Below are 21,183 nucleotides of genomic sequence, written 5' to 3' on the forward strand. Positions count from 1 at the left end.
CCTGATTAGAGGAAGAGGTTGAACTAGAGACCTCCTGGATGTCTTCTGACCTGAATTATCTGATGATTCTATGTTAAAGAGTAAATAGCTGCAAAAACCAGACTTGCCCGACCTCTTAATGGCTTTGTATTGTTCAATCACCTATTTTCTTTTCAGTTGGGTTTCTAAGTTGCCTAACCATGATTTGTAAATGAACTGGTATTAGCAGTAGAATCTTGTGTATACTTCTTGTATACTCCCCTTTCGGAGACTCTGTAGAACTGTAAAGTCACTTCTGAGAAAACCACTCTACTGCACGTCTTAACCTTGCTGTTATTCAGTCTTAAGATGATTTCCAGTTCTTCTACTATGGTACGATGTGAACATGGCAGGGGAGTAAAATGTTTTGCTTAAACATGGCATCTCTGAGAAGAGTCTTATTCTATAGTAAAGCATATGGGGGGGCACGGAAATCAGATTATGAAAGTGTGTATGAGTAAATGTACATATATTTATGCCACAGTGATGCTTTCATTATTCTTTCTGGCTAAAATGTATTGCCTATAAAATTTAAGGTGAGAGAGTTGATGCCTTCAGAATCTTCCTGTTTTTCCTGATTTAGTCTCAGAAAATGCACCTGTTACCTTGAAGTATGCAATCCAGACCATATAAGTAGGAAATCTTAATATCGTAAATTTCTTTTTCAAATCAGGCAAAATGAGATAATTCGAGGGGTATATGCACCAGAAGACCTGTACACTTTTCCCCCAACTAGAGTTGGGGAATCATGCACATTAAAGGTCAACTTGCGGAATAATTCCTTTACGACACACTTGGTAAGTTTGACAGACTTTATTTTAAATACATTTTCATAAGTCCTTCCAACAGTTCAACTGCACTGTTGGTTTTTTTTACTCGACAGAAGATTGCAATAGTACAAGTCTTTGTTAGTTTCAAAAGCCAATATTATATTTGAAGAATTTTGCTTTCCTGTGATTTTTCTCTTTTCTTTTGTCTGACTGAACCACTGAGTGTATTTGTAATGTATTTGCAATGGAAAAAATAATAGGTCATAGTTTGCATAGGTTTGTTATTATCCTGATTTATTTTTCTTTTTTAACTTCATTAAAATAGCGATATGTGTATTTTTCTTAGTACGCACAAATCTAGGCATGCTTTGTTTTTAAACCTTGGGTCTGTGTAAAGCTGTATGTGTAAGTGACCTGATTTATCTTAAGGATGCTATAAGTTGAATATGATAGGCTTAGATATGGTGCACTTTTAAGCATTTTGTATTAAATTGCAGCTGAAATTTGTAAGTCCCAGAGAGCCTTTCTACATCAAGCACTCAAAATACTCTCTAAGGTGAGTAATGCATATGCTAACGTTCTCTCCTAACAAAAAAATTAAACAAGTAATTCAGTAAGATAAGTATCTTCTCTGTATGTACAGTGCTAAAATGTAGATATAAATATCCAACATTCTGGCTGTCTAGTTAAAGGTTTTTGTTTGGTTATTTTTTTTTCTTAAGCTGTACTCTGTAATCTTGGTTAGAAGCAGAATGAGCCCACACAGTTATTTCTGCATCTGCCAATTTCTTCCCTGCAAATTGTTTCTAACAGTGCTGCTGCTTTTAATGCTAAGCCTAATGCTTCATTTAACCATTTGGCATGCTGTGCACAATCAAGTCATTCCTTCCATTTATAGTTTCTGCACAACAGACCAAGCAAATTGCCTTCATCATGCTTCTAATTTGACAAACCTGCAGAGCTGCATCAAAGATTCTCTGCAAATACAAGGTTTGAGCAGCGAGTGGAATTGCCGGGTCATAACAAGTATTTCAGCATATTACCTGCATAAAAGGAATTTTCAAGTTGGTGATAACAATCCCTCAAAATAATACCAGTCATCTTTGGAGTTAATTACAACAAGTATTTGACAGTCCTGTTAGTCATCTCTTCAAGAAGTATTGCATCTCAAGTGCTCATCTGTAACAGTGGGATTGTCAGAAGACAGAAATGCAACCATTTCATTAGAAGTCATACAGCATATGTTCTCGGTGTTCAAACGGGTCCCCGTTTTAAACACAGGGAAACTAAGGTTATACAGAACAGAAATCGTGAGCAAAATAATAAATTTTACTTTTAAATAAACTAGATACTAGAATAGGAACTAGGTACTAGTTCCTATTAGTTAACTAGATAATCTAGTTTTGTGTCTGCCAATGATACTTAGCATTTATAATAAAGAGAAGGCTGTGGTGGTGTTAGCCACAGGTATTCAAGGTATTCTTAAAGCCACTTTTCAGTGCAAAGCGTTATAATTCCACTTAGGCATGTGTTCCAACGTTTCTATTTAATTGGCATCTTTTTATTAAATATGTCACATCAGGCGGCACAGAAGGGTTTTTTATTGGAGGCAGTGACCAAGATAAAATCTGTCCAAATAAAAATGACTAACTAGATCTGTCTGAGGCTGTACACCTATGAAAGATGATAAACTCCCATTGCATTTACCCCAAGTAGACTTAACAAGTTTAAAATTCAGACTACCATTTCTAAAGCCTACCAACCGAATATAATGCATGTTCTAATAACATTCTACAACCTTTTTTTCTAGTAATTTTGGCTGTTTTTTCTTCTGTTGTAAATATTGGCCTTTCTTAGCTTTTTTAAAATCCATTTATCTGAAGTCAACATAGCTCTCTGAAGAAGCTGTCTCATTTGAGAGCATAAAGTACAGAAGAATTACTTGACTTGGGTAGATGCTTTTTAAACAAGTGTTAAAAGAACGCCTTTAAATGGCTTTTATTTGAGAACAGCATCAAGGAGGATTTCAAGAAAGCGAATGTTAGCTGTTTCTTTCTGAACTAAGTTAACTGGGCATCTTACAAAGTAATGTTCAAAAGTAATTGGATAAGAAAACTGTTTGCAGGAACTTGGAATATTAGTCTGTAAATAGGAGTGTAAAAATAGAAAGTACCACCTACTTATATTTTTTGGACCAAAGATGTGTCATGTAGTAAACATGGTCTGTTGCGTGCTCTTCATCTTGAGGGCCAAATTTGAAAGCAAACCTGTGTAATCAAGTTTTAAATCTGGATAATGGAATTGCAAGTTTGTATTTCTATTTCATATCAGGAGTCTGATCCTCAGAAGTTGGTATAGTGGCTTGCCCGTTCTTGTTCAATTGGTTATGTCATCACAAGTACCAATACATAGCACTGCTGGTTCCTCTACCGTATTTTGCTTAGTTGAGAATAGTAACAGGCTTTATCCAAATACAGTATCTTGCAGCGAAAACTCTAAACAAACAAACAAGCAAAAAAATTAACAATCTTCACCAAATATCTTAAAGTGTATATTTTGTTTTTTAACTAGAGAGATGTCATTTAGCTAATATTATAAGTCCTGCAAAGAATGGGTGGGAAGGAATTCTGTCTGGAGTTCACATTCAAAAGAAGAGTTCTATCTGTTGACAGTAGATTTTTTTTTTTTTTTTTTACTGCAAAGAGAGTACCTTTAACAAGATGACTCTTAAGTGATATAAACATATGGATGAAACATAAAGAAAAACCCACATGACTTTTTAAAAAACCTTTGGCGAAGTTCTGTTTCTAGAAGGACTACCAGGTTAAACTACTAAAAAAAGTTTGAAAACTAGGATGTTTCTGCTGTATTGCCTTCAGAAACCATCTGAAAAGCTGATTTCGGGGTAGTAGATACTTGAGATATTACTAAAAGGTAAAATTGTTTTTTGCTTGGCTAATTATTTTTGTTTCCACTAGCCACCATTCTGGGTGTCAGAAGTCTCGTTTCTATGGCTTAGATGCAGCTTATCCATACTGTTCCTTTTAAGCTTACCTATTGCTGCTAGTGTGTTTAGGGGACTACAGTATTAGTTTGTCTGTGACGTAAACTTCAGACATACCTGACTTCTCAGAAATACCACTTGAAATTGATGCAATAAGCTGTAAAGGCAATATAGTATTCATAGACTAACTGAGTTGCAGGCATAGTGAAAAATTTGAAGTAAAACTTTTCATTAAGAGAACAACAGTTAATTGCAGGGGAATTCTGGTTGTCCTGACACTATACTTCTTGACTAGTTTCTGGCTACCGTACTTGAGAAAAATCCTCCAAGTTGCTTCATTTCTAAGAACGCTTACGCTTTGTAGTAGCCCAAAGAACTGTTGTAGCTGGAGTCTGAACTTTCCCATTTTGTTAGTTGAAGAAAATGAAAATAGCATCTTTCCCTTTGGATTAGGAGGCATGAGAATTCAAGTGTGTTGAGCCTTATCCCAATTGTGAGAAATCAACTGACTGCTACAGAACAAAATCTACGTAATGTCTGACTAATTCTGCTTTTAGAAAAGAACGATAAAGTGTATAGCACCCACCAACTGGACACCTGAATTTAGAGGTCAAATGGAATTGAATATAGCTGTCGTATGCTAAGGAACTGTGCTCTGCCTCTGTATCACTGAGGTCATATAGTACGTATTCTGAAAATTAGTATTTGACAGCCAGATGTGGCCATCTCTTTAAAAGAGAAATACATGACTTACTGTTAAGTTTTGAGTTTGGTTATGTTGTTCTTTTCGAGTAAGTGTTAGGATATATAAGGAAGCATACATACACTGTTTTGGAGATGATGATAGAGACTTGTGCATCCCTCCTGACTTTCTACTGAATTTACCTTTATTTTTGTAAATTCTCAGGAGCCTGGTTGTATGCAGCTTCAGACTGTATTCTTACTAAAATTTGTATTCATCCTAAAATGATGCTTCTGTTACACATAAATAGTCATACTGATGTTCTTCATTTATAAAATGGATTTTTAAAAATAAAGCTGAGTAAATATCTTCATCCCATATATTATTGATGGATGAAGAGACAGAGCATGCCAGGTTTGTTATACAACACTCAGCAGTCAAGTATGAGACATGAAATCCTGATCTGGCTGTACTCCTTTGCTGTATTGTTGATTGTAGTTCAGTAGAACGTAATTAGTGCTTTGCTTTTATATTAATCCAATTAAAAAAATACAGTAGCATACCAGTCTTTATTCTGAAAGTGTGTAGTTTGAAGTTACTTGATTGACCAGGAACTGTTTAACAAAAAATAAAAGAAAAAAATCAAAATAAAATTGCTAGAGTGACAATTTTAGCACTAAGGACAATACTAAACAAGTGAGGTTGGAGTCAGGCTTATATGTGGGACCAATATTATGATTTACAAATGGAGGAGAAGGGTAGGAGCACAGACTGATTATGATAGGTTGAAGTAGTGTAGAGGAAAGGAATATGAAAAGGTAGGAACAAAATATGAAAAAGTAGGGGAAATAAGCATATTCCAGAGGCCGATGGATAATACTAAATACTATTAAGGGGAGAAAACTGAAGCTACAATAAAAGAAAACAAAGCCATCTTTTCTTTCTTTGTCTTACTCGGTGATGCTGTTCATTTTTCCTTATGCCAGTATGTGCCTGTTACTGTTACCTGTCTGTTAGTGATGGGTATTTCCGCTGGATGCCGTGGAATCCAACAGGCTGCCACGCAACATTTCCAGCTTGTTGCTTGTATAGCTTATATTTTTAAAACATTCACTGGAGGCTTTTGACAATTAAGACAGCCACCCATTACACTTGGTATATTTTAATACAATCTGAATAGAAGAGGAATTATATAACCTAAAAAGGTGTAATGTAAAATCTTTAAAACACTGTTTGAGGAAGACTATATTGACTTGCAATGATTTAGCAAAATATTTCTTAATGTGGGGGCAATTAAAAGTAATGGAAATTATTTTACTAGCTTCAAATTGATGGAATTTCAAAAAGAATTGGAAATTTTAGTGTACTTGTCACATGACTTCTGAAGGGAAGGAAAACTTTGCTCTAAATGTAGTTTATACACTGTCAATATTATTGCAGAGAGGCAGACCAAGGTTATCTAGGTAAACCAGCTGCAATAAAGTATGGTAGTACTTTGTATAATCAGTAGCAAAGAATGACCTTTACAATGAAAGTCCCTCAGAAGAATAACAGGTAATAAAATCTATAAAAATAAACTTGGTGATCCAGTGCACATCCAATATACTATTTTTGTGAAAATCAAAACTATACAAAAATTTCTCTATCTGGTAGGATTTACTTGTTTATTAACAATGAATATGCACATAATTGCCTTTTTACAGGTCCCATCATTACATCAATGTTCCAGTCCAGTTCAAGCCAAAGGCAGAAGGAAAATTTGAAGGTCTCTTCATTGTGCTGACGACCAAATATGGCTCAGTTAATATTCGGCTATGTGGTAAAGCTATTGCAAAAAAATAGTCAGAACACTTTTATAACTCTTGATAATCATTTATACAGTTTATGCCATTTAAAACATTCAAAGATTTGCTACTACATTTCTGTACTAACGTCCTACTTGTTTTGCCCTGTGATGCTGCTTTGATGGAAGGTCTTCTGTAAGATCAATTATGGTGCTTGTTTTACAAGTCTCTTTTCATAGTAAAACCACTGAGAAATAGCATTGTATGTTTTAAAGTTACCATGTTCTAATTTATGTTTCTGCACTTTTGTTGAAAAGGGAAGTTTTCTATTTTTGCATTTATTAGGAATAGCTAGATACTGATATATTTTATTTTAAGCATTGTAAATACAGAAATAAAATTTATGTGTTAACAGTTGATTCTACCTGATTTCTGTCTCTGGTTAGAGGATTCTTTGTTGTAGGTGAGGGATCAAGCTGCCTATTCTTAGGCAATGCTAATTTTTGGGGGGATTTTGGGAACCAGGGGGAGGGATTGCAGTAGAGAAGCTGACCTGTTAATGTCATGTCTCCACCTGGTAAAGCTGGGACCAGATTGATGATCTGACAATCAGCCCCTAATTTTTTTATGCAGTTCAGTGGCAGGCATAAGCATTGTTTTGAACTCCAACAATGTGGTAGTGGTGTAACTTAAACATGAGCAATACTGCCTTCAGCACTCCAGAACGATTCACCTAACCCAGTATTCTGTCTCTGACAGCGGTGAAAAAATGTTGCTTTGAGAGATGACATAAGCCTGGCTGCTGCCTATGGCTCACTTCACTTGCATTTTCTCAGCATCTGCAGTCATTGGGTTAGGGATGGGAGGTAGGTTCCCAGCTCTCCCTTTTTTTTTCATATAGGGACCTGTTTGTGAATTTCTGTTCAACTTTTTGAACCCTTTTGACACCTTGTTTCCACAACTTCATGTGTCAGCAAGCTCTAAAAGTTCACCATGTGCCCTTCTAACAAAAGTTATTTTTGGTGTACTAAACTGGCTTCGTTCTAATTTTGTTGAGTACTCTTCAGTTCTCATATTGTAGGATTCAATGAACAACAGTTCCACAATCAGCTTACCTGTTGTTACCATGTCCTTTGTACACTTTGTCTCTGCTATTTATTTCTGTAGAGTGGAACTGTAAGTATGAAGTTGCCTTAAGCTAGAAGTGTAGCTTTTTGGTAGTACAGTTCTGTCGTAGCATATGTACATTATTCCTTTCTTCAGATTGGTAGAAGTGTGAGTGAAGTTCCTTTTGATATGAGATTGTTCATTTAACTGCTTTTTCAAACAACTGAAATTAGAAAAATCTGGGAGGAAAACCCTGAAGTACCTAGTGCATTGCCTTTGATACATGCCATCAGTATTATCTTAAAGTATACTAAAGCTGCTATTTCTTCATAAAACCTTGTTTCTCAGCAATATGGAAACGAGGAAGGGAAGATTTGATAAAAGAAATTAAACTAGACCTCAGAAGACTTGCCGTCTCCTTATTCTCCCATCAATATGTAAGCTCCTGTCTGCTAGATACTGTGACCATGTTCCTCTTGCCCTCACTCTGCCAGATGTTGCTTGCACATTTCCCTAGTTGATGTGATGCCTGTGTGCTTCTCCTGAATACCGAATTGGAATGGAGGGAATCTTCTGTCTGCTGCCTTACCTCAACAGGCTCGTCTGCTTCCTTTGAGAAAGACCCTAGTGTCCAAAATCCTATGTTGGTTCAGTTTTAGAAGCATAATCAGAAGTCCCTTCCAGAGCTGGAAGAAAGACAGAGCTCAATGTTACTATCTCCAAAGCCTTTGCATTTCCTAGTTGGATATCTTCCAGCTGCCCTCTGCTCTAAAGAAGAATAAATTGTGCATGACTTTTTTTTTTTTTCTCCTCCAATTTAAGTACCTCCATACTATTTTGGTATGTTTATAACAGTCATTGGGTGTATTGGCAATAATTATCTCTAGACTTGAACCTTGTAATATATGGGTAAAGAAAATTACCTCTAGGAAAAGATATGCTCTAGTGTGTGCAATGTAAACTTCAAGACAGATTTTTTTTTTTCTTTTTTGGTGAGACAGAGAAGCTGAGGAAGGAGGGCATACTTCAGTGGAAGCCCAAGTCATAGATTCATAGAAGCATTGAGGTTGGAAAAGACTTTTAAGATCATCAGCCATTAACCTAGCCCTGCCAAGTCCACCACTAAACCTAGAAGAGGGACACTGAGGTGCTCAAGCGTGTCCTAAGAAGGGCAACGAAGCTGGTCTGGAGCACAAGTCTTATGAGGAGCAGCTGAGGGAACTGGGGTTGTTCAGTCTGGAGAAGAGGAGGCTGAGGGGAGACCTTATTGCTCTCTGCAACTACCTGAAAGGGGGTTGTGGCGACGAGGGTGTTGGTCTCTTCTCCCAAGTAACTAGTGATAGGACAAGAGGAAATGGCCTCAAGTTGCGCCAGGGGAGGTTTAGATTGGATATTAGGAAAAATTTCTTTATGGACAGAGTGGTCAAGCATTGGAACAGGCTGCCTAGGGAGGTGGTGGAGTTGCCATTTCTGGAAGTGTTCAAAAAACGTGTGTATGTGGCACTTTGGGACACAGTTCAGTGGGCATGGTGGTGTTGGGTTGATGGTTGGACTTGATGATCTTAAAGGTCTTTTCCAACCCTAATGATTCTGTGATTCTGTAAACCACGTCCCTAAGCACCACATCTACATGTCTTCTAAATACCTAATTCCCTGGGCAGCCTGTTTGAAGGCTTGACAACCCTTTCAGTGAAGAAAATGTTCCTAATATCCAATCTAAACCTCCCCTGGCACAACTTGAGGCTGTTTCCTCTTGTCCTATCAGTTGTTACTTGGGAGAAGAAACCAACACCCACCTCAGTACAACCCCCTTTCAGGTAGTTGTAGAGAGCGATAAGGTCTCCCCCCAGCCTCCTCTTCCCTAGACTAAACAACCCCAGTTCCCTCAGCTGCTCCTCATCCAACTAAACAACCCCAGTTCCCTCAGCTGCTCCTCATCCAGCCCCCTCACCAGCTTCATTGCCCTTCTTTAGACATGCTTGAGCACCTCACTGTCCTTCTTGTAGTGAGGGGCCCAACACTGAACACAGGATTCAAGGTGCGGCCTCACCAGTGCCGAGTACAGTGGCACGATCACTTCCCTACTCCTGCTGGCCACACTATTTCTGATATAGACCAGGACACTCTTGGCCTTCTTGGCCACCTGGGCACACTTTCAGCTTATATTCAGGTCTTTTTCTGCTGAGCAGCTCTCCAGCCACTCCTTCCCAAGCCTGTAGCGGTGCATGGGGTTTGTTGTGACCCAGGTGCAGGATTTGGCACTTGGCCTCGTTGAACGTAATACAGTTGACTTTGGCCCATCCACCCTGTCCAGATCCCTTTGCAGAGCCCTCCTGCCCTCCAGCAGATCAACACTCCCACCCAACTTGGTGGTGTCTGCAAACTTACTGAGGGAGCACTTGATCTCCTCATCCCTTCATTGATAAAGATATTAAACAGAACTGGCCCTGATACTGAGCCCTGGGGAACACTGGCCGCCAACTGGATTTAATGCCATTCACCACAACTCTCTGGGTTCAGCTGTCCAGCCAGTTCTTTACCCAGCAAAGAGTGCACCTGTCTAAGCCACAAGCCACCAGTTTCTCCAGGAGAATGCTGTGGGAGATGGTGTCAAAGGCTTTACTAAAGTTCAGGTCGACAACATCCACAGCCTTTCCCCCATCCGCTAAGTGGGTCACCTTGTAGAAGGAGATCAGATTGGTCAAGCAGGACCTGCCTTTCATAAACCTTTGGTGGCTGGACCTGATCCCTTGGTTGTCCTGCACATGCCCTGTAAGCGCCCTCAAGATGAACCTCTCCATAATCTTCCCCGGTACGGACGTCAGGCTGACAGGCTCCTTCCAGCTCTTCTTGTAGATGGGCATCACATTGGCAAGTCTCCAGTCATCTGGGACATCGCCTGTTAACTAGGACTGCTGATAAATGATGGAAAGGGGCTTGGTGAGCACTGCTGCCAGCTCCCTCAGTAGTCTTGGGTCGGTGCCATCTGGCCCTATTGACTTGTGTGTGTCTAAGTGGTGTAGCAGGTCGCTCACCGTTTCCCCTTGGATTATGGGAGCTTCATTCTGCTCCCTCTCTCTGTCTTCCACCTCAGGGGGATGGGTACCCGGAAAACAACTGGTCTTACTATTAAAGACTTTCCTCATCCCTTGTGGCTATCTTTCCCCCCACTTCCAACAGAGGGTGGAGATTCTCCTTAGCCTTCCTTTTCTTACTAATGTATTTATGGAAACATTTTTTTATTGTCTTTTACGGCAGTAACCAGGTTAAGTTTTAGTTGGGCTTTGGCCCTTCTAATTTTCTCCCTGTATAACCTCACGACATCTTTGTAGTCCTCCTGAGTTGCCTGCCCCTTCTTCCAAAGGTCATAAACTCGCCTTTTTTTTCTTGAGTTGCAGCCAAAGCTCTCTGTTTAGCCAGGCTGGTCTTCCCCGCTGGCTCATCTTTTGGTACATGGGGACGGTCTGCTCCTGCACCTTCTTTCTTGAAGAATGTCCAGCCTTCCTGGACTCCTTTGCCCTTCAGGACTGCCTCCCAAGGGTCTGTCAACCAGTCAGTGTTTGATAGACAGTGTTTGATAGACAGTTGATTCATCACTCCTGGATGAAGTTTTTCCCCAGTAATGAAGGTGTAAGAGCTGGAGCGTAGCCAATATATTTTTACTTGCAAAGTGACATCATCAGTGAGACTTCAAAAGTCTTGAGGACATCACTTCAAACTGCTTCCAGTCCTAGTCCATAAATGGGACTGCTTCCTTTTCCCATGATTGCATTATCTATGTAGTAAACTTTTGTAGTCGAGACGATCTTGCTTTGAGTTGTCCAGTGCTTACCGTGAAGAAGCCCTGATCTCTGTCTCTACATCTTTTAGGGTTACAGAAAAATAAAACAATTCTGACCAATTCTCAAAGACTACAAATTGGATTCAGAGTTTAAACCATGATACTTTTGATAAAAGAATCGGAATTATTTTTGGGTATAATTATTTTCTCATTTTGGTCACTGTCAGTTTTGGAACTTTTTTCAATTTTCTCCTGTTGTTGGATGCAGTCCTTTGTCTCAGACTGGGAAGACTGGCTCAAACATCCCAAGCAGGCAAACTAAAAAAGAAACAAAACAAAACAACCCCAAACAATGTCTCTTTAATTATAGTAATTTTACTTGTTGGTTTTAAGACCAGTTGGAGAGAAATTCAGAAATAAATTATTTTTAAAAATCCATTAAGTGTCTTACACTGAGGATGTCTTTGTACTTGCTTAACCTAATTGGGATATTAGTAATCATAATTATTCAACAGCTTTGTAAAGTTTTCACATCGTTGATTACAAATGGAGTTATAATACATTCCGTACACGTGCTTCAGTGTGTTTTGGAGATTGTTGCCCTGGCATCTGAAGCTAATTAGTGTTCAGAAAACCTAGTAAAGGTGCATATGAAGGTCTGTCTGTCTAGAAAATTATTTTTATCATATAAAAGGTTAAAATGGTAAAAAGAGTTTTTGAGGGTTTTTTTGTGTATAAAGTAAGTTACTGAGGGCAGTGCTGGCTTTTTCAAATAACAGTATTAAAGACTTTCAGGCATTGCTGTGGTAGCAATGCCTGTCAGGTGAAATGCTGGTATATTGTTGCTCCTACGATTTGTGAGGAGTTGAGGGGCTACAAGGCTATCAGAGTTCACTACGAGGTTAGTAGGTAATGTATCTTACATATGTGATGCATGTTAGCTTTCTGTATTGTAGCATCTTTGGAAATGAGAAAAGGCATTACAGGAACAAAAGTCCTTGGAAGCTAATGAAAGAGTGGGCATTTGTCATAAGATCAGTTGTCCCTGGGACTGTAATTGAATATCCTGACTTTTATTCACAGCTATCTTGTTCTAATTTCCCCCCCCAAAACTGGGTAATAGAAGTTCATGCCTTACTGCTTTCATTGTTTAGCATCCATGAAGAGTATGCATGTCTTAAAATCAGTACGACAAACATGAAGTATTTGTGTGAAGAATCTACCTGCCTGCAGTGATGCCTCATAGTCAGTAGGAAAGATGACTGCTAATAATTTTTTTAAGGGTCAGTATTTACATCATACCAATTTTCTCACCGAATTTACCAGCTGGTAAGTAGAATATTGATTCTAGCTTCCCATTTGAAAATTTGAGTTGGCATTAACAGTAGAAGAGATTTTTCTCAGTGTGCGTATCAACATTAATGAATATTTTTCTTTACAACACTGCCTTCATTCACTGATACATCATGCAACATGGAATCTATGTTACAGGTTCCTAGGTAGTGGTAAATTAAAGTACAGAATAAACAAGTACTGCAAGCTGGAACATGATGGATTAAAAAGAGGGTTTTCTTTAAATATTTTATTAATTTAATTAAACTGCTCCTTAACCCTTTTCAAACTTAATGTAATGTTGTGCTGAATCTATAGTAACAGCATGAAGACCTTACTCGCAGCACAAGAAAGTTAAGATAGAAAATGAAAAATTCAACTTTCAATAACGTGCTGTTTGACCACAAAGCTTTCCTAAGCATATCCTTCAAGGTCGCATGTTTTATTTTTGCTGTATGATTGTCTGAGGAAACTCTTAAAGAAGCAATTTTTAGATGTAAAATCAGATAGATGTGAAGCACTCAGATTAATTTTCTGTGAATAGTATCTGATCATCTCTGAAAACTGGATGCCTGAGTGGCACATTTTGGCTCTAGACATTCCAGTTTGAAAATGCGAGTTTGATTTCTGCTCCTTCTCTCTGATTCTGGGAATGTGTAATTTCTGAAGTTGCTCAAGAGCTCAGAAAGATGCAACTAAGTTGTTTGTTTATATATTCAATATATTTAGAAAAATCTGCCTCACCCTTATTCCCAAATTTCTCATCTTGTTTTTAATGGGGGGGGGGGGGAAGGAAGTCAGTGCTGACAAGATGAAACTTTTAATGTAGAAATGCCACTTAAAAACCTGGAATGTTTTAAGTATAAGACACTTTGTAAAGCACTCTACCTTAATATTTTTCCTGATTAGTGTATTCATTACTGCTATTGTATTAGCCAATTATTTGTAATACTACTTCATGTCTTTATGGCTCAAAATGCTGAATTCTGAATTAGTTTGTGCTTGATTCCAGTGGCAGCTTGTTGTCTGGGAATGACATTTTCAGGTATAGCTTTCCTCACAGGCTTTCATCTATTGCCACCTGCCTAAATCTGACAGTTGAGCACCAGCTGGGAGTTATGACCCGGAGAAGCATAAAAGGATTGGAGAGAGACAAAATGATCCATCAAGTCCTACTTGTAAGTCAGGTCTCCAAACATGCATTTTCTACTCTATAAATTCAAAATTAAAATACTAATGGGTGTTCTTTTGTATTCATCCAACAATTGGTTCATTAGGTAGGTATGTACAAAGAGGCTCTGCTTGTCAATGCTGTTTGGCTCTAAAAGGAGGAAAAATCGGTAGGGGTTAGGCTAGTCGTGAAATGCCCCCACCCCTTTTTTACCTTCCTTCCATGTTTGTTCTGTGAGGCTGGCGGTAGGTAATACTCATCCTGCATAGAGCTGGTTTTCATTGTGAGTATTCTGTCACTAGTCACAGCTGTCAGGTATGTCAGTCATGTAGTATTGTGGTGGTGTCAGAGACATAATCAGAGAGATTAGGTGGACACAAAGAGCTCTGAATGAGGTGGTAATTGCGTTCAGGGGGAAAAGAGAGTTAAAGAAAGAAACTTTCCTTTCTCACAAGATCCATTAAAGAGGTGACAGCTAATATATTAAAGCTGGAACAAGATAATTGTGGTAAGAATCTTTGTGTGTTCTCCCTAAAATGCAATGTGCTCACAATAAATATTCAAATGCTTATTTTGTGTTGTGAATACCAGATAACCATTTACAGTGAAATGCAACCTCTTTCAAAAAGTTTAAATTCATTGCCAAGAATGTTCTAGGAACAGTTATAAAACTCAAAAGGAATATTGGTGCTATACTGAATCACAAAAATGCCATCTTATGAAAGCTTCTTTGCAGGGATTTTCTTCAAATTGGTCTAAGTGATGGAAAAGAAATACTGAGATGCCAGCCATGGGCCGTGCTCTTCCAGACTTTACTCTCTTTGAGTAGTACTTTGAATAGTACCTCTCCTCCTCCCCCCTCCTGTTTTTTTAAACAGTGAGACTACTTGCGTATCTGTTTACATTACACTTGTGCTGTATTAATGCCATGCTCCAGAATTGCTATTTACCTGTAGGATCCAGGAAGGAATTTCCCTTCCCTTCCCTTCCCTTCCCTTCCCTTCCCTTCCCTTCCCTTCCCTTCCCTTCCCTTCCCTTCCCTTCCCTTCCCTTCCCTTCCCTTCCCTTCCCTTCCCTTCCCTTCCCTTCCCTTCCCTTCCCTTCCCTTCCCTTCCCTTCCCTTCCCTTCCTTCCCTTCCCTTCCCTTCCCTTCCCTTCCCTTCCCTTCCCTTCCCTTCCCTTCCCTTCCCTTCCCTTCCCTTCCCTTCCCTTCCCTTCCCTTCCCTTCCCTTCCCTTCCCTTCCCTTCCCTTCCCTTCCCTTCCCTTCCCTTCCCTTCCCTTCCCTTCCCTTCCCTTCCCTTCCCTTCCCTTCCCTTCCCTTCCCTTCCCTTCCCTTCCCTTCCCTTCCCTTCCCTTCCCTTCCCTTCCCTTCCCTTCCCCTCCCTTCCCTTCCCTTCCCTTCCCTTCCCTTCCCTTCCCTTCCCTTCCCTTCCCTTCCCTTCCCTTCCCTTCCCTTCCCTTCCCTTCCCTTCCCTTCCCTTCCCTTCCCTTCCCTTCCCTTCCCTTCCCTTCCCTTCCCTTCCCTTCCCTTCCCTTCCCTTCCCTTCCCTTCCCTTCCCTTCCCTTCCCTTCCCTTCCCTTCCCTTCCCTTCCCTTCCCTTCCCTTCCCTTCCCTTCCCTTCCCTTCCCTTCCCTTCCCTTCCCTTCCCTTCCCTTCCCTTCCCTTCCCTTCCCTTCCCTTCCCTTCCTCCCTTCCCTTCCCTTCCCTTCCCTTCCCTTCCCTTCCCTTCCCTTCCCTTCCCTTCCCTTCCCTTCCCTTCCCTTCCCTTCCCTTCCCTTCCCTTCCCTTCCCTTCCCTTCCCTTCCCTTCCCTTCCCTTCCCTTCCCTTCCCTTCCCTTCCCTTCCCTTCCCTTCCCTTCCCTTCCCTTCCCTTCCCTTCCCTTCCCTTCCCTTCCCTTCCCTTCCCTTCCCTTCCCTTCCCTTCCCTTCCCTTCCCTTCCCTTCCCTTCCCTTCCCTTCCCTTCCCTTCCCTTCCCTTCCCTTCCCTTCCCTTCCCTTCCCTTCCCTTCCCTTCCCTTCCCTTCCCTTCCCTTCCCTTCCCTTCCCTTCCCTTCCCTTCCCTTCTCCCTTCTCCCTTCTCCCTTCTCCCTTCTCCCTTCTCCCTTCTCCCTTCTCCCTTCTCCCTTCTCCCTTCTCCCTTCTCCCTTCTCCCTTCTCCCTTCCCTTCTTCCTTCCCTTCAAAAGGTTGGGGTTTGTTTTTGTTTTTTTTTTTTGGTTGGTTGGTTTGGTTTACTTGGATTTTTTTCCCCTCTGTTCTCATTTTCCTCCCTTCTTCTGAAGCACTGAAGGTTGCTACAAGTGTACACACAAGGTTGGCAGAGTATACCGATGCTTTCTCTGGCAATAAAGTCTTTTAAGCACCTGGTCAGTGTATTTTGCTTCCTGTCACTAGATTTGGGGTCAGGTCCTCTGTCCCCTCCAGTCCAAATGGTCAGGGATAATTGTTTTGGTTTCCTCTTCATGGTTTGAACCTTTTCCTTTGTACCTCTGGGAGCTCTTTAAGATCTCAGCTGTTGTAAGGACTGAGGAAATTGTTGATTTCTTCTCTCTCCTGCTCTTAAGCTAGGGCTCACATATTATAGATTTTGGTCATTTAATGTGGGTTAATGGGTTCCTGGCCAAATAGGATGCTAGGAAAAAATGTCAACATCTTTTGGAGTATTATACATCAACAGAAGAGATGTTACATAGGCCTTCCTGAGTTAGGAATTAATTCTGTGGCTGGTTGTCACTGTGGAAAAATAAGCTTCCATGACCAACCCCATGTTCTTTGTGATCCTAGTGAACAGCTACATTGATTGCCTGGCATTGCACAGCTGCTGACATATTGAATGGTTAATCTGAAACCAACAGCACTGCTGAGTATTCTTCACCAGTGATGAGTATACAATTTATAAGTAATGAGTATAAAAGCTAAAAGCAACTACTAATGGCAAAATCAATCCCATAGCAGACTTAAATAATATGAAACATCCTCCATCCATTGTACCATTTGCCATCAGAAAACATGAAAAACACAGTTTCATTTCTGGTCATTAATTTCTTGGTATCTTACTAGAATTTCAGTGTTGACTGAAGTAAAAATCCAGTCTGGCAATCTTTCCTCACAGAACTTTCACAGGCTTCAATGATGGCTGTGTATGTACAAGAAATGCCATATTAGACCCTACCGTGATGAATTTTTCATGTCTCCCTTAACATTCAAAACAATACTTTTCCATTTTCTTTCTCAGCACCAAGTTCTAGTAAACCTTACAATGTAAAATGAGAAATTGGTGATAGCAAGATAACGGTGTTAGTCAGAAAAATTGTATTTGACTGATTCTTCCTATAAATGAAAGTAGTTTCACATTTCTCATGGTATTTATGGATGGCAGTGGTGGTTTTCCAAGCCTTCTTTTCTGATTGATACTGAAATGGGCTGAGAAGAGTCACCTCCAAAGACAGGGAAAGATTTGACACACTTCCATTGTAACAATCCTGCAAATGCTTTTAGGGTAGTCGAGCCACCATGCGCTGGTATAATGGATTGATCAGTTTGATTCTTTTGATACAGGTAAATTGCTTTGATGCAGGTTAATTCAGGCTGTGTTTACAAAGGTTACTCTGATCCCCTTTTCAGGCTACTATATGTGTTTTCAAAGAAACAAAACTCAAAAACCTTTAGAGAATGAAGACCCATTCCTCCCTATTTACAGAACAGTATTTTTTCTTTCAAGCTGGAAGCCTACAAAATAAGTCCTAGGTTTTCATCATAATCCTTTATGAGTTTTAAATCTATTTTTTAAGTTGGCAATTTTAAATGGTTCCTGGTGAGTAGAGTCCTGGTGAGCTTCAAAACCACACACAGTTTCAATGAAGCTGTGTGAACCTGCTTCAGAATCTCTGCAAGTTTTCCCAGCTTTTATGCTCTCGTATGGTTTACAGACAAAAACCTACAGGGGTCCCATTTAAAGCCTCCTAGCAGCTAAAAGATAGAGAAAAAATGGCTTTTAAAAAACCTGAAGTACCCTCTTATGAGTGCATTAAAAGCAATTTTGTTTGCTTTCCACTTTCAAAATGCTTCAAACCGCCAAAGACCCAATGTTAGAAAATGACTCATGAGTACTAGAGAGAAACTGTCTTTGAAAGTTTGTTCGTAGTAACGGATGATAGTGAGGCAAGTGGGGCGTCTGTATTCAGAAGTATCTTGTGTCTTCATTTTGCAGGTTTTTTGTTTTTCAATAATCTGTTCAGGTGTTCTTCACCTTTGTCTTGCAGGTTTTCAGCAATTGTGTGAAAATAAGCTCAGAACTTTTGTTTGTTTGGTATTGTGGATGCTATCAGTGTTTGGAGACCAGGGCCTCCACGGAGAGGGAAGGGAATGCTAAAGCAACGAAGGCTCGTAATTGAACCCACTGGCATGTGTAAGATCCAAAGAGCAGGAAAAATTTCTTCCTTTCAGGTAAATCAGGGTATGTCACCCTGTTGATTCTCTGAGAGTATGTCCTTGTAGGGTTTAGGAGCTTTTAGTATTGGGTTGTGGTTTGGGTTTTTTTTTTTTGAATTTTCATTGCAATGTTTTGGATTGCAATGAAGTGGAGTGGTTTCTGGATTTATTTTTCTTATGGGAAACATTGGATGCAAAGGCAAAGTATTAAAATATCCTCCTCACTTTGTTATTAATACAGCTCCTCACAGTTTTCTGTCTCTCCCAGTGTAATTAAAGACAACAGTGTGGAGAAGACTTCCCAAAATTCAAGAATATTTGCACCTTGTGTTCTATTCTAAGCCGCTCTTGAACAAACATGCTTTCCTTTCTAAATTGTTCTGCTAAGTGTTAGGGACAGAAGATGCATTTAATGGAATCTAGAGATGACCTGACAAAACAATTTTTAGTGAAATGTTAAAGTTTATTTCCTAATGATTTAAACAGATGGTACCTAGAAGAATCTCTCACAAAACCATGCCTTTTGAAGGCTTACCTTGCATACTTTATGGTTTCTTCTATGGAATAAACAGGAATTGTGCATTAGGATCAGAGGGGCATGTCCCATAATGTGGTGCAATCTCAGTTTTATTGCAAGTAGAACTTTTGCAGATGTAGATTATATAAATATATACGTTGTTATTATCTGAGTATAATTCTACCATATAGTTAAAAACCTGGTTTTGTTTTTTATAGTTGATTGTACTGGCAATTCAAAGAAGTCTTTCTTCTAAATGTAGCATATTTGATATGAAAAACCATGGAGGAAATGGACTAACAGCATTAAATGTAATGTTTTTTGTTTTAAATTTTTAAACTTCACACACCCACCAGCCCCTTAGCTTTCTCTCTAGAGAGTCAAAAAGAAGAAAGGAAAATTTTGATGCACTTAGTTGCCGGCAATAGCTGAAAATGGAATATGTATTACAAGAATTAAGGAACTAAAAGAATTAAATGAAAAGACAGAAGTGGTAGTACAAAGTATCTAAGCTGTATTGTCCTTGCCACAAAACAGAAAGCAAGATGTGCATGAAGAGGATGTGAACGTAACCTAAGATCATGAGGTAAAGATCCTTACCTGGTTTTAGTTGTGAAAACATGACCATGAGCTTAAAAGCTGTCTCTGGAAAGAATGCTGGCTTACAGGCTAGCAACGTGTTGTGTAATTGAACAGGAATTTAATAGGTTTGATATTTTTAGAAATCAAGTAAATTAAATCATGGGATGGAATTTTCAAAGCATTTGCAACAACAAGTGGTGCTTACTCTTGCTATTTAGTTGCGTAAACCATTTAATACAGGCAAATGATGTACTTCCCCAAAACCCTTTTGCTGCCCCTTCACACCTGCACAGCTTTTCCTGGGTTCAAACAATATGTGTTAGGCAGCTGGTGTATGTTAGGAAGTAATTTCAAAGCCTTTTCGATACGCTGCGTATTTCTTGCGTAGACTCTACAGTTTCTGGGTACCTCCCTCCCTTGTGGTCACCCCTGGAGTCCTCAGAGGAACTACTGTCATAGCTCCAGGCATCTCTGTGTGGCCTATAGAACCAGTCTGTTTGGGTTTTCAGTACTGCTGTAAACAAGAAAAGGTGTTTGTGAGTTTAAAAAACTCCACCAAACCCAAAACAAATGAACAGAAATCTCTCACAGAAGAACTGAGGCTGTTTCCCAGAACTGCTATAATAATATAGAATTACTCAAAAGAAGAATAATCACTAGCATCACCAGAAACGAAAGCAGCTATGCTGCCGCCCTGTAGTAGTTACCCTCTTAGGAAGGATCTAGGTAAGATGCTTCTGCACCGCTTCAGTAAGGGGGTTATAATGGATCTTATTTTATGGCATGGAGGTTCTCATCCAGTCTTTTGTAGAAAGATGAATTTTATTTTGTGTAATTGCAAAAGCACATTTATGACTGTAGAATGAAAGAGAAATTCATCTACTCAAAGGAAGCTTGCATTTGGAACATTAACAATAATTTAAAACAGTTTTTTATTTTGGTGCAGTAGAGAATGAGACAAACAAACAGGTGAAAAATGTTGACTTATTGAAGGTAAGGAAGTTGTGAGGTCTTTTAAACAAAGGTTTTGGGAAGAGATTTTGGATACTTTTGACACTTGGCTGTGCAGAAAGTGTTGTTTATGGATCAAGTAGATGCTGTTAGCTTTAGCAACACAGATGAGTAATATACTAATATAATTTTTCTTGATTCTAGCAATGTACAGAAAATAAGCTTCCTTTCAGAAGACAAAATTGTAGTTTAATGAAGTAATGGGCAGAAGTTATGGTCTGGATCTTGCTACGCTTGCAGAAGAGGTAACTGCCCCTCAGCTGCTTGTCACCATCTTTTCAGCTGGTGATTATCATCATCTGAGATCTGTTCGTTGTGTGTGTTGTCATTTGCTAACTTGTCTGTCAAAATGAGTTAGGTTAGAAAGATGCTTGCTTTTTTTTTTTTTTTTTGTTAAGTTAACTTAGTTCACTTTGAAGGCAACAGATTGTGGAACATTTGTAATAAGAGCCCCTCCAGCAGATTATCTCTAGCAGAAGGGTGATGACAGGCGGCTGGAGGTTGTAACCTCTTCTGAGCTGGAGGAGTTTTTTAAGACACGTTAGTTATTCCAAAACTTGGGCAGAAGCAAGCATAACTGGTGCAGGGGCGGAGGTCTTAGAGACACCCCTCACCCTGGAAAGCTGCTTCTGGCGTTTCCACAGCCAGGAGCCACCCGTGCTGCTGATCTGCTCCCTTCTATAGGCGTGAGACTTAGAGGAGGGTGTCAGTATTTAGAGCCTGTTCGGGTCAGAAATATATGCTGGGGTGGAAAGCAGGCCAGCTTGGAACAGTGATGCCAAGTATGAGGATGCCTTTGTCAGTTTGACTGAAGACCAGCCCGCCTACAGGTGCTGTTTTTTCTGGACGTCCTGAGATTGGGTTGAAACCCAGATGCTCTTGTCCCCTAACTGCAACAAAAGGGGGAACAGCTGCTGCAGCAGCGACAGCAGAGACGGGGTGGTCTGTTAACGCCCTGGAGTGCACTGCCGTTCTTGAAAACCTGCTTCCTCA

General features: G+C 39.8%; 1 protein-coding gene across 1 annotated transcript in view; it reads left to right on the plus strand.

Moving 5' to 3' along the window:
* CEP192 (centrosomal protein 192) overlaps window positions 1-6,316 on the plus strand; it is a gene marked incomplete at both ends in the record, with an annotated part of 79,622 nt that extends 73,306 nt beyond the window's left edge. Inside the window, 3 exons of the mRNA XM_081996640.1 lie at window positions 692-815; window positions 1,286-1,344; window positions 6,178-6,316. Of these exons, the coding sequence (XP_081852766.1) occupies window positions 692-815; window positions 1,286-1,344; window positions 6,178-6,316 (322 nt within the window). The remainder of the gene's footprint in view (window positions 1-691; window positions 816-1,285; window positions 1,345-6,177) is intronic.
* Between the last annotated feature and the right edge of the window lie 14,867 nt (window positions 6,317-21,183).

This window comes from Phaethon aethereus, assembly GCF_964289735.1.
Source record: "Phaethon aethereus genome assembly, chromosome: 2".
Lineage (NCBI taxonomy): Eukaryota > Metazoa > Chordata > Aves > Phaethontiformes > Phaethontidae > Phaethon > Phaethon aethereus.